Source organism: Apteryx mantelli, chromosome 1, assembly GCF_036417845.1.
Source record: "Apteryx mantelli isolate bAptMan1 chromosome 1, bAptMan1.hap1, whole genome shotgun sequence".
In the NCBI taxonomy this organism is placed as follows: domain Eukaryota; kingdom Metazoa; phylum Chordata; class Aves; order Apterygiformes; family Apterygidae; genus Apteryx; species Apteryx mantelli.
The window spans coordinates 145544462-145558252 of NC_089978.1; the positions used below are offsets into that span (position 1 = coordinate 145544462).

A 13791-nucleotide genomic window follows, 5' to 3' on the forward strand; every position below is an offset into this window, starting at 1 on the left:
AATGAGAAGAATGTTTAATCAAGGTTACTTAAAAACTGGGTCTGGTTGAAGAAGTAGGTGAGGGGAGCATTGGAGCCGAGGGTACAAGATTTTCTTTCTAAAGAAGTCTTTGCTTTGTTTGTTTGCAGAGCAGTTGGTGGAGTATCCTGCCATAAGCTTACACAGTTTACAGTGTTTTCTGATTGATATGTTGCCCTTTTCTTCATATATTCTTGGATCTCAATTAATGCTGGCTGTAAAATGCACTTCCCAAGGGGTATCATTCCAAATAGTTAACTATGTTTTACTTGCCACGCCTTAGTGGAAAGGGCTGGCAGTCTCAATGCCATGGTTTCTCTTCTTCTTGTGGCCTTTTTTGTTTTCCCACAGCGGTCAGTTTCCATTAGTAAAAATTCCAGTTCTATTATTAATTTTGTAATCTTTGTTAGCAAAGCTTTGTGCCATTGGAAACTATGAATCACCAGATCTTCATTTAGTGACTGCTGGCCTTATCAGGAGCCAGTCACTCTGCTGCTGTAAATTAATGCAGCTTCCATGACTGCAGTGCAATTATTTTCATGGGTATCTTGATATACCCTGTGGTAAGAGAATACAGAACATTCTTAACCCTAAGAGTATGTCTCTTAGCAAGGGCTTTTTTTTTTTCTTTTTGAACTCTTAACCTGTAATTCTTCTTTTTCTGCCTACAGGATGACAACACAGGTCTTCTAGTTCCTTATTCAGAATGTATCAGTATCAGTGGGTGTGTAGTTACTTTTCGGGCTGAATTCCATGGGGCTCTTGCATTAACTGATGGTGAATAACAAATTGCCTTCCACTAGGGTAATGCTGTGTTAAAAGAATATATTGAAGTTAAACTTCAGTCTATTGAAACACATTTTGTGATCTGGTGAATTGCTTCAAAAAGTGATGATTATGCACCTTTGGGGAAGAAGGAGATAGTTGTTTACTAAAGGAGACATAATGGTAGTTTGCACCTGACACCTGATGACCCAAAAGCTATTTGAAAAGGTGGGAGAAAAGATTTCTCTCTCTTCACAGGTGGAGAAGCTGATTTACAGAGATGGTATTTCCAGCTCCACTCTCCTGCCTTCCTTGTTCTCTGTGTCAGCAAGCACATTCCTACTGGAGTTGGGACAGAGCCCAAGTTTCTTAATTCCCAATATCAGCTGCTAGGTCACAGCTGCTTTTTTGCTTATTTAGGATGGCCACCTCTTTAAATAAAACTATTTTAACATATTATTATCACGTTTGAAACATCTGTCGCGGACTCAGTTTACTGTCTCCACCAGGTCTTAGTCACCTGTTGCAATTCTCATTAAATAATTTATTTGCTGCTCTGTCATGTCACTTTTACTAATTTTTCTTACCATACTGTGAGGTGCATCTCATTTGCACTCATTTTTTCCGTCCTTTTTCTGACTCAGTAACAAAACGGTTGCTCTAATCTGATGGTTTTGCAGGAATTATAGAATAACATTCTTGCAAACTTCAGCTTTTTCAGAAACAAGTTGTGTGGTGCTGTGGCAGCATCTGCAAATAAAGGAGAAAAATGCAGTACGTGTCTATGACATGGTGTGCTTTCAAGCTATACCTAGTGTTGGTATCTTTCAAATCTGTACAACTGCATTTTGAGAAGAAAGAATTTATGCTCTCCCATTTTTTCTCTTAAAAAAATTACACTTGCCAGAATTTTAATAATCAGGACATTTTTCATAGCTTCCTGACAGACTGATGCACTATTTAACAGCTGTGTCACTTACAGAAATATGATTCTAAAATAGTGGTCAGGTCACTTTAAAACAAAACGAAAGTGAAAGCAGACCAGACTTCGCTCTGAACTCTTTTAAAAAAAAAATCAGTAAATGCATTGTATGCCATTTAAGTAGTTTGCTAATTTTGAATTTTCTGTTCAGTCTCCTCATTTTCTCTCCATAGATATTATGGAAAAATGCTACAGTAATGCTGGTTTTCCACTCTCCTATGTGAGAGTAAAACATTAAATAATAGATTACAGAATTGCAGAGGTTTTTTTTTCAAGAAGTGGTAGTTCGCTTTATTCTCCTGTCCCAAGATAGGATCAAGTCTACCTAAACCATTTCTGACAAGTGCTTATCCAGCTTGTTCTTCAGAACAACTATCAAAGGAGATTTCTTAGGCTCTCATAGTGCTTAGCTAACTTTGCAAGGAAAGTATCCCTGGAAGCAGACACTAGAGGCCAAGGTACTGACCTTTAGCTAAGCACTGACTGCTGCGCTTGTAGCCTGCAGGTGAGAGATCTTCAGCTCATTGGACCCGCTGAGGGCCTGAGCTAAGTGCATATGGTATTGGGTCATGTTCAGAAGGCCAGGTAGGTGTTGTATGTCCTGCACCTGGGGAGGAATAAACCCCATGCACCATTACATGCTGGGGGCAGACCAGCTGGAAAGCAACTTTGCAGAGGAGACCTGGAGGTCCAGGTGGACAAGTTGATCATGAGTCAGCAATGCACTCTTGTGGCAAGAAGGCTAGTGGTATTCTCGGCTGCATTAGAAAAAGTGTCGCCAGCAGGTTGAGGAAGGTGATTCTTCACATCTGCTGAGCACTGGTGAGGCCACATGTTGAGTACTGGGTGCATGTCTAGACTTCACAGTACAAGACAGACATGGACTTACTGGAGCGAGTCCCATGAAAGGCCACTAAGATGATTAAGGGTTTGAAGCATCTGTCACATGAGGAGAGGCTGAGAGAGCTGGGAGTGTTTAGCCTGGAGAAGAGCAGCCTCAGGGGGGATCTTATTGATGCATATAAATATCTGAAGGGAGGTTATAAAGAGGATGGGGCCAGACTGTCTTCACTGGTGCTCGGTGACAGGACAAGAGGCAACAGGCACAAACTGAAACAGAGGAGGTTCTGTCTGAATCTATGGAAAAAACTTTTTGCTGTGAGGTTGACTGAGCACTGGAGCAGGTTGTCAAGAGAGGTTGTGGAGTCTCCATCTTTGGAGATATTCAAAACCCGACTGGAGATGGTCCTGGGCAACCTGCTTCAGTTGACCTTGTTTTGAGCAGAGGGGTTGAACTAGATGATCTCCAGAGGCCCCTTCCAGCCTCAGCTATTCTGCAATTCTCTCTCTCTCCTTCCATCTTTCCCCCCAGCTGTCATGCAGCAGCATGGTCTCTTCTGTACTTTCCTGAGTAGATGAATCTCTCAGAACTAGGTAGCCCACGCATTAGGCCTTACTGCTGACTGGTAGTGTAGAGTTGGGGAGACTTTGTTTGGGAAGAATGGTACAGTATGTGGGTAGAACCTGCTCCTGTGCTGTGGGACTTGAACCTCAGCCTTCTAGATGCAAGGGGTGAAGTCTACCCTCAAATGGGTATAAAAAAGAAACAGGCTACCACGATGGCTCTATTTGGCAAGTGTTGTGATATGACAGGTCAAAAGCAATGTGTGCTAAAAGTTACAACTCAGGAGTAACTCCACATGCTTATAAGACAAACTTAATGTGTTACACTAGCTGGCATTTTTTTAATGCTTCCTCTTCCTGCTCATATTGTTAGCACGCAGAAACACAGTTCTCTTTTGGTCTGTTAGACTTGCCATGTCATACTAGTTCTTTCCTCCTCACAAAAATAACTTTTCCTTTTCGTGCAAATGGTGATAACATTCTTCTTGTATTGCTACAGTTGGGTCGGATTGTGACGTACCCATTATGGATAATCTACAGGACCTTCCTGAATTTTTTCAGGAATCCCCTTCCTCCAATTACTCTGAAGGATCCTGAAGTGAAGTATGCATTGAGGCTGATTGATAAAGAGGTAAGTCCATGTACAGCGCTGAGTGTGTAGACACCACTCCATGAATACTGTGAGATGTTTATAGCTTGGGTAACGTTGCAGCAGGTCTGTAACTTGTTGGAAACTGTAGATGTTTTGAAGGCTACTGAGTTTTGTTTCTAGTGAAATCATGCAAATTTTTATATTTGAAGTAAATAAATTATTTATAAATGCTCCTTGCCTAATATAACTGAGTTTTGCAGTGCACGTTCCTGCAAGCCAGTTTGTTTCCAAACAAGTGAGAGTGGAGAACACTGCTTTAGAAATGATCAAACTAGTTAGTAGTTTCTGTCATGTGTGGCTCATACAGTAGAGTACATCAGCAGGAGTTCCTAAAATCTGTACTGCTAGATTGGTTGCAAGACAGGAATCATGCTGTTGGGCAGAGCAGGCAGTTCTCATGATCAACTGACAGTTTTGCTTTTTGTTTGTCCTGTCTGTCAAATAAGCAATTATCTTGATTGTGAACACTGGTTTCTTGGGAACTGAAAGCCTCCCTATAGCTTGGGCTGGGCTCCCTTACTGGATTTACTTCCCACGCATGCTGCAACAATGCTGTTACTATGTACTTCCCATCTCCACATGATATCTGTTGCACACAGTGGTGACAGATGCAATCTGCCTGACCTACAGTAGGGAATGAAGCTTGAGGTACTGCACATGCCTCTGAGAATCAAACTGCTTGAAGTTTTCTGATGTATCAGTTTATAACAGAAAATAAATCACGGTTTTTTTGCTAAATATTGATTTTTCTCCCTGTCCTCTGTTGTTATTTCATGAACACATTTTATCTTGGGATGGAGGAATAGCTCTTCTGTAACCAGCTGAAATGCTGCTGCACCTGATACCTTGGTCAGCTGAGAATATTTGAATGATGGATGTATATAATTTTTTGCATAAATGGGAAATGTGTCCTGGAAACAGAAGTTGCTTTGGAAAAATGATAAGTTGGTACAAGAATTGCTTTTTTTTCTGAACCATAATTCAGTGTTTTCAGTAGTGGTTTCTAACATTGTGCCAAAAATCTGGTGCAGACCCTGTGACCGCTGGTAATATACTTCTCAGCATTGCCATATCCACAGGTAAGTGAAGGAGGAAATAAACCAGAGAATTTGTGGAATACTACAGTTTGTTTTACAAGCTATTAAAAATTGATGAGAACTTTAATCTAAAAATACCTATAATTTATACAAAAACTTTTTAAAGTCATTTGAGAAAAGTATCATGGCTTTCAGTGTGGAGGAGGAGCCTACTCAAGACATCTGTGTGGTTGATTAGGGTTTACCTTCAAATGCAAGAGGAAGAGACTTCTAGTAAGCCAGCTCCACCTTGTACTGTTGCTCTCAGTGCTTGTTCAGCCTGAGTGAAGACCCTGATATTTTAAAAGTTCCCATTATTCCTCTTACCTTGCTGGTATTCATCACTCTACTGTTTGTGACTATGAAGCTGTTTGTAATGTCACACAGTCAGCCAAATCACCAAAATTAATTGTATTTAAAACAAAAAATGAAAAGTGTTTTGGGGAGTAGCTGGACAGGGTAATTTTTAACTTGAAGCATTTTGATGATATCCTAATCTTCTTGCCATCCACTAGTGCCTTCTCAAGTCATCTTTTACATTGAAATGATTAATTCGTCTGATTTTGAGACATCTGTGATAGTATTTTTGTCATTGAGCTCCCTCATATTTAAACTTTATGTGAGAAATAAAGAACTGGTTAGTTTATTGTCTTGTGGTGGCCTCGCGGAAGGCAATGTAAATGTTCACACTATTTAGAAAGTTACTGTTTAGGCTCATCTGCAGGTATCTTACCAAGTTTTGCTGTTAACATTTAAATACATGTCAAGAAATTCTTTCCATTTGTTTTGCACATTTTTTTTAATTTCTCTGTTGCTTTTAAATATTTTGAGGAAAAGTTAAATTTTCAGTGAATTTGAATGAAAAGTTCACTCCTGTTACAGGATTGCCACATTCAGTAGAGTTCTTTACTTATTACCTACTTATATTATACGAAAGTTTCAGTTAGGATCTTCCTGTTCCCCAAATACTTAACTCTACAGCAAGCCTGACTAGCATATCGGTTTTAAAAATGAAATCATAAACATCAGATCTCAACAACATAGCTGATTATTTTTTCTTTTCCTCTTCTAGGAAGTTAGTCATGACACAAGAAGATTTCGATTCGCTCTTCCTTCTGTAGATCATGTTCTGGGTCTCCCTATAGGTATGTCCTGTCTTTCCCTGCCGAGAATCACAGCACTGTATTATACTTGTCACAGAAATCTGAAACATGATTTGCAAGAGTGACTTGAATGTCTTAAAGTTTATTACTGTTATAGTAATTTGCATTGTGATACCAAGGCTTTTTTTCTTATAGTTTGTACTGTTGAATTTTAAATACTCTCCATGTGGCTTGAGCCATCAGCTAGTATTTATGGCATTGCAAAACGGTCCTCATGCTGTGAGTCATCTGCAGTGTCTGAAATCATGTGTACTTACAGAGAGTGTACATCCATCTTATTTCTTTGAACACAGTAGAAACAAATGTTGGTCTTTGGTTATATTTTCCAGTCTTAACTTTCCACTGAGTATTATTCCCAAGATACTTGGTCTTTGTGGTCTGTTTCCATCCCTCAAGGCAATGCTCATAGCTACTTCTCTCTCTCCTCTAATTTATGCATTTTGCCAAGTGATCTGCTAACCTCTGAATTTGCAGCCAGTCTCATGGAACTTTTTAATTGCCATGGAGTAGATGTTTCCTTAGCCCTTGCCATATGCCTTGTTACCTTCTATAATAGCTTAGTGCAACTGTTTCTTACTGCTTATGTAAAGAGTGTATAATTGTGACTTGTGTTTGATAGGGACTTCTGCTTTAACCATCTCTTGTAATGTTCTGTGGATCAGAGTTACCTGATGGTAGTCCTTAGCACCTTTTCATCATTACCATGTATCATGTTCAGGTTCACTTTTATTTAGGGCATGCTATTCTTTTGATCTTGTTAAGTAGTCATGAAGGGCAAAGCTAGTTTCCCTCACTGTGGAAGGGGGACTTTGGAAGGAAGGGAGGCTGTGAACTGGAGAGGGTGGTAAAAGCAGCTTTGAATAGCGGACTTTGCAGCTTTGGGACAAATACTGGAGTGCTCCCTGCACGTCTGGTCCAGCACCAGCATTTCACTTTTAGTAGCCAGCTAGAGTGCTACAGAAAAAACATGATTAACTCTAATAGCGAGTAGGATCCTATATGGTTTCATCCTTCTAGTTAACCTAGAGTAGGGTCAAGGAGATCCCTGTGCTCCCCAACATCAGCTGTTCTGTCAGTGTTGGGGTAAAGCTCTAACGAAAAGGAGTATAAAGTATGTTTTTCCCTTTGGGAGGAGCACCCTTTCCTGGGTTTGAACTAATTCTTGTATGGCTTACCCTGACAGTGGTCTTATCTATCCAGATTCACATCCTGAAATATTAGTGATAGGTATGTTCCAGAAGGGGGGAAAAAGGCCACGGCTTGCCTGGGAAGAAGGAATCAGAAGCTGCTGCTGCAGCTCTCTTCAGTTCTTGCCCAACAGGAAACACATGCTATTTAATGTGCGTACACTACATATGCCTCACTGAGAGGATTATTTAATTATTAATAAATATTGTGTTACATCTGTGTATAGCTTCAGGTCATTTATGGTTGCACAGTTGTGGCGGATGAATGGCACAGACTCAGGAGGGTTTGCATCCTGAGACATTTATTGTTTATTTCTGAGCATATTTAAAAAGTTAGCTGCTTCAGTGGTTTCACAGACACACTTTGCTAAGCCAGTCATCATGCAGATTATGTCACAGGGAGCCAATCATTGCACCGATCACGCACGCAGCAGTCACGCCTTGTACCTTGCTACTTGTTTAGAAAAGCTGTCTTGCCCTTAACCTTGGTTCCCACTGGCTTCTGCTAGTTTATCTGTACTTTCTCAGGATGTATCATTCCCAGCTGCACCGGTGTCCTTGGGTACGCTTGTCTGAGGCTCCTGTTGCTTGCTACTTGCAACTTTCCACCAGTTTAACCCTGTCATGACCCTCCACATCTCCCCCTTCTTTTACTAATTGAAGGGCTAAGGCTGTATGGATCTGCAGGGTCATGACTTGCTTCATACTCCGGTCAATCATCCTTTGCATGCAGCTCAACAAGCATGGTACACAGATTAGTATTGCAACAAACATAAAAATTACAATAAGTCCCAGAATCAGTATGCGTTTTAACCAAGGCCCTATAGCAAGTATATTCAACCAATCAAACAGTCCCCACAAGTTTTCACCATCATCTTCTTGCAGTTGTTTTGTTAACTCCTTCAATTTTGTAATGCTTGTATGTACTGACTCAGAATGATCACTCAGGTTCATACAACATATTCCCTCAAAGTCCTGACAGCCATGGCCTTGGGCCAATAGCAAAAAGTCAATTGCAGCCCGATTTTTAAGGTGGCGTATCTAATTGAATCTATGTCTGTTAATAAGGCGCTTAAAGCAGTACTAGTAGCATTTGCTTCTTTTGCAAGCCAGAATCCTAATCTGTTAAGTTGTGATAAAGCATGAGCAGTCCCTATTCCTGCAAAAATACTACTCAAGATACGTTCTGCTGGATTCCAAAATTCTACGTTACTATCGCAACCTGACGTAAAGCCGTGGGTGGACCGCTTTGTTCGAGTGTGGACAGTTCCATTAACTAAGAATTTTTTGGGATGAAACATCGTCAAAAGTCCAAAGATACATGGTCCCCCCACAGCTTTAGCTGGTACGCCTTTCCAGGCTCTCTGACCACAAATTAAGAATATTTTAGCAGCCAACCCTATGGGTTGTGGTCCAGGTGTTATTTGACCTGAGGTGGTGTGATTACACCATACAGGTGTATTGGCATAAATGCCTGAGGGAGATACATCAACGTCACCCTCTTTGGTAGGTGCCCTTGCAGTATAATTTAGATAAAAGCAGACTGCAGCCTGTGTTATTCCCAATAAGTCAAGTTCTTGTGGCTGCAGTGGCAAGGCAGGAAAATTGTGTACATTGTGCATATTGTTATACCACGTGGAAATATTCCATTCCTGTGTCTCCATTCTGCATCGCACCACCATTTGGGCTGAAGTGTACCTGGCGCACTACAATTTGCTAACACAGTATCATTGTAAAGAGACCCCATGTGCTGTATATCAAGAGGAAGTCCGGTCAAGCAAGTGTGGAAAGGGTCTGATGGCATCGTCATTGATAAACAAGGTGTATGTATTGGTTACATTCGCAAGAGTCACCCAGATGTTGCCACGTTTCCAGGTACCTGGTCCGACAGGCGTGCTTGTTGCTCCGAGGATGAGGCAACATAAGGTCATACACGTCGCGATGGCACCCATCGTAACCGAGTTCCTGTAGAAACACAAGCATTTCCCCTCCCCCAAGTTATCAGTTCCATTGGTCCCACCCATTGGCCGGAAACCAAGTCTTTGACCAAAACTGGGGGCTTCTGTATTCATCTTATGTCTGTGGCTTGCTGACATTCGGAATTATTATGACCTGTTTCATCACAATTCAAAAAATTAAGGACATATAACGCTTTGTGTAGTCATTCTTGGGGGGTGAGCAGTGTCTCCCCATTTTTTTGTTTTTGTAGCATGTCTTTCAGGCTGCGGTGTGACCGCTTAACAATGGCTTGGCTGGTTGGGGAATGGGGTATGCCTGTTACATGAGAGATGCCCCATGTATTGAGGAATTGACGTACACGGCCTGAGCAATAGGCTGGGCCGTTGTCCGTTTTGATGGTTGTTGGCACCCCCAAGACCGCAAAGCAGGCAAGCCAATGGCGAGTCACATCCCTAGTCCTTTCACCAGTGTGGGCGGTGGCCCACAAAAACCGAGAACGGGTATCGACTGTGACATGTACATATTTGAGGCGACCAAATTCCAAAATATGCGTAACGTCTGTTTGCCACAGTTCATTAGCCTTTAAACCTCTAGGATTCACCCCTTCCTTCAAAGGCATTGGGGCGAACGACTGACAGTCTGAACAAGACAAAATAATGTCCCTGGCCTGCTGGATGGGTAGCTGAAACTGCCTCTTCAGCGAGCAGGCGTTTTGATGAAAGAAGGAGTGAGACAGCCTGGCTTGTTCCAGAAGGTTGGGTACCACCGCTGGCATGGCTGCAGCATCAGCGTGTCGATTTCCCTCAGCGATGGGTCCAGCCAGGTCCGTGTGTGAGCGTACATGTAAAACATAAAAGTCATGCTTTCTGCGATTAATAAGAGTCCAAAGAGCATAAAGTTCTGCAAAGAGCAATGGATTGGAGACCTCACGGAGAAAGGAGGCCTCTAACCTTTGCACAAGGCCTGCGGCATAACAGGAATCAGTAACAACATTTACAGGTTCCTTGGCACAAAGTTCAAAAGCCATACGGACAGCCACCATCTCCAGTACCTGTACCGACCCTTGTTCCTGTGTACGTATGGTTGTTCTCCATTGTTGCGTGACAGGGTCCTGCCACATGATAGCAGCCCTTTTAGATCTGCCCGAAGCATCAGTGAAGACAGTTGAACCAGGAACCGGGACAGGGCGACAGCGACTAGGGGTAGGCTGCCGGCCTCTGCCCATAACCTGTGCCGAGGATAATGAATGGAAAGCTGTCCAGTGAAATCAGCAAGGGCTACTTGAAAACCCCAATCTTCTGAAATTAACTAGTTCAGGTTGTCTATAGTGGCTGGGATATAAATAACTTCAGGGTCGCAGCCATTCATGGTTTGCAGTCTCTCCCGTCCCTTCATGATAGGTTTAGAATACATTTCTGTAAGAGTCCGTAAGTTTTTTGGAGGGGTATGTGACAGAAAGAGCCATTCCAAAATGTGCAAGGGATCTGTGCTTTTTGTATCCCATCGAAATAATACTGCAAAAGGCTGGAAGCTGTTGGCAATCAGAGCTAAATAAAAAGGCAACGAGAAGTCACGTTGCCAACCCTGGCGTTCCTCCAGAGCACGGGCACATAACTGGAGTGCCTTTCTCGCTTCAGGTGTCAAAGTTCGGGTGGAGGTTAGGGAGGTGTCCCCTTTGAGCTTTTCAAAAAGGGGGTGTAGCAGTTCCGTGGAAAGTCCTAGCACTGGTCAGAGCCAATTAATGTCTCCCAATATTTTTAGTAGGTCATTAAGCATGACAATATCGTTTAATTGCAGTTGGACCAGCTGCAATTACAACAAGAAGTGAAGGAAGAGAATTAGAGCCATTATCTCTGAGGGTCATAGTCAAAAGGTTGTAGCATTACTTTGAATTTGAGGTCGGTGGGTGGATCGAGCACCAGGATCTGCTCGTGCTTAGCCAGAGCCCCGGCGGCCGCCATCTTGCTCGCTCGCTACCGCGGGGGGGGGGGGGAGGAGCGGGAGGGGGAGGCGGGGAGCCCGGGCGGCGGCTCGGTGCTGGTGCTGGCGCTGAGGGGCGGCTGCCGCTTCGTGCCCCCCCTCCCCCCCCCGCGCGGTGCTGCCCCACAACGGGAACATCCTTCTTTCCCTTTTGTTCCCCCTTGCTCGGACATCTGAGCAGCCAGTGCAGCGGCAAGGGATTCGGTGCTGTGGTGTATAGAGCCTACGCTTTGACAAGCCCGCACCATCTCTGCAATAGTGCAAGCTGCTCGGTTCCAAATCGCCTGCAAGGCTCTCGCACAGTCAGCATTCGCATTCTCAAAAGCAAGCTGCCTCAGCAACAGTGCCTGAGCCTCCTCATTCTCAATCTGCCGCTCAGTTGCTGCATATAACCAATCAACAAATGCAGGGTACGGTTCTGTAGGTCCCTGTAATACTTTCGCAAAGGACAAACTTGAATCGGCGTTTGTACCTGTCAGTCCGCACAAGGCTTGTAAAACGAACTTTGCAATCCTCTCATATGTTTCTCTATTATATTCCGTCTGGGTTGCCGGATCCGCATGCAGCCCCTCTCCAGCCAATTGGTTATAGCTTACTCCTCGTCCGTTATTCAGGTTATCAACTGCCTGTACGGTACATTTGTCTCGAAAGTCCAAAAGCCACCCAGCGTACTGAGTGTTAGTCAAAACCATTTTCATTAACACTTTCCAGTCACAAGGAGTCATCACATATGTAGTAGAAAGCGCTTCTAGGAATGTGATAGTATGAGTAGATTGAACTCCGCTTTCTTTTACCAATTTCCGCAGTTCCTTGACTATCTCATAATTAAAACTCTGATAAGCTGGATGTTCCCCTGGTTTATAGATGACAGGGAATGCAGTAATAGCTTGGAAGTCTCCTGCTAGTAAGGCTTCCTGACAGCACTTGACCCATTTATCTTTCCCTTTTCCTGCCCGTAGCCCCCGCTTGCCAGCGAGGGGGTCCACAAATCCCGGATCAAAGGAATCACCACCTTCATCACGACCGTCAGTTTCAGAGGGTGGGGTCAGTTTGCAAATATCCCTCTCGCCTTCCCCGTTCCCCGATTCAGGGATCAATTGGGCAGGATCCAGGTCGTGGGGGGATGCCGCGACTACCAGGGGTGGCTCCTCAAGGGAAGGTGCTGAGGGTAAAGACGTATCAGAGGCGGAGGGGGCAGGAGGCAAACTTTTTTGCATGGCTTTAAGAGTACTCATAATCGTCCCCCATGTAGCCAGATGCTTCCAAACTGCAACATCTCCAGTCCCTACTTCTTCATGTAATCTTTGACCTACTTTCACCCATTCATCAAGCTGAAATATCCCATTTACAGGGAAGTCAGGTACATTTCTCGTAATCCAGTCCAAAAATGTGAATAATTTGCTGTCTGAAAGGACCCAATTCTGTCTGTCCAGAAGCCGTCTCAATACGTCGAGACTTTGTTTCTGTTCTAGGGATAACCTTCCCCTTTTGTTCAATATCTTTACTAAAATATGCACGATTGCCTGTTCCTCTGTAGATATCTGTGATCCCATCTTCCGTTCCTGTGTTCCCAGCCGCTCACCTTAAAATCAGTGTCTAAGTTGTCTGCGTCCGGACTGCAGCTCTCTGATACGCTGCGCAGCTCTCTAGTCCCGGGTCCCGCTGCTCTCTAATACATTCGGCTGGGCTCCACCACCAGTCGCTCTGTTTACCGCAATTCTCGCCCCACGTTGGGCGCCATTTGTGGCGGATGAATGGCACGGACTCAGGAGGGTTTGCGTCCTGAGACATTTATTGTTTATTTCTGAGCATATTTAAAAAGTTAGCTGCTTCAGTGGTTTCACAGACACACTTTGCTAAGCCAGTCATCATGCAGATTATGTCACAGGGAGCCAATCATTGCACCGATCACGCACGCAGCAGTCACGCCTTGTACCTTGCTACTTGTTTAGAAAAGCTGTCTTGCCCTTAACCTTGGTTCCCACTGGCTTCTGCTAGTTTATCTGTACTTTCTCAGGATGTATCATTCCCAGCTGCACCGGTGTCCTTGGGTACGCTTGTCTGAGGCTCCTGTTGCTTGCTACTTGCAACTTTCCACCAGTTTAACCCTGTCATGACCCTCCACACACAGTTTCCAAGCTACTAGATATTTCAGGAAAGTGTTAGTGTCCGCCTGCACACCATCATCCAGATTCTTTTGCCTCACAGACCCCCAGCTTGATAAACTAGCTCCCAGTAGAATCACCTCTTTGTACACACATAGAAGGCAGAGGAGCGGTACAGTCTTTGAAGAGCTGCACTGGTCTTATTTTTCACCTCTAAATATTCTTTAATTATGATGTCTCTTAAGGGCATTGGAATTTTGTAGGAAAACCTTTTAAAGAAGTTTAATTCTAGAATTTTTTTCATCAAAAATATACATGTTGACAAAAAACTATGGAGAGATTTCGTGGAGAGTTCAGCTAGTGTGCAACAGGTTGAAATGTGACTGATGCATTCAAATGTTAAGCTGGAGGAATAACAGGGTTAGAAAGCTGCTTTATGTCTAGGCAGCCTTAGGAATGGCAGCTAGAAGATCTCTAGTCCTCCTGGTAGACATGAGCCA

At 43.5% G+C, this 13791-nt stretch overlaps 1 protein-coding gene across 1 annotated transcript in view; it reads left to right on the forward strand.

The window, feature by feature from the left end:
- Nucleotides 1–13791, forward strand: part of CYB5R3 (cytochrome b5 reductase 3) — a 29369-nt gene that overhangs the window by 1582 nt on the left and 13996 nt on the right. Inside the window, exons 2-3 of the mRNA XM_067305707.1 lie at nucleotides 3669–3800; nucleotides 5970–6042. Of these exons, the coding sequence (XP_067161808.1) occupies nucleotides 3669–3800; nucleotides 5970–6042 (205 nt within the window). The remainder of the gene's footprint in view (nucleotides 1–3668; nucleotides 3801–5969; nucleotides 6043–13791) is intronic.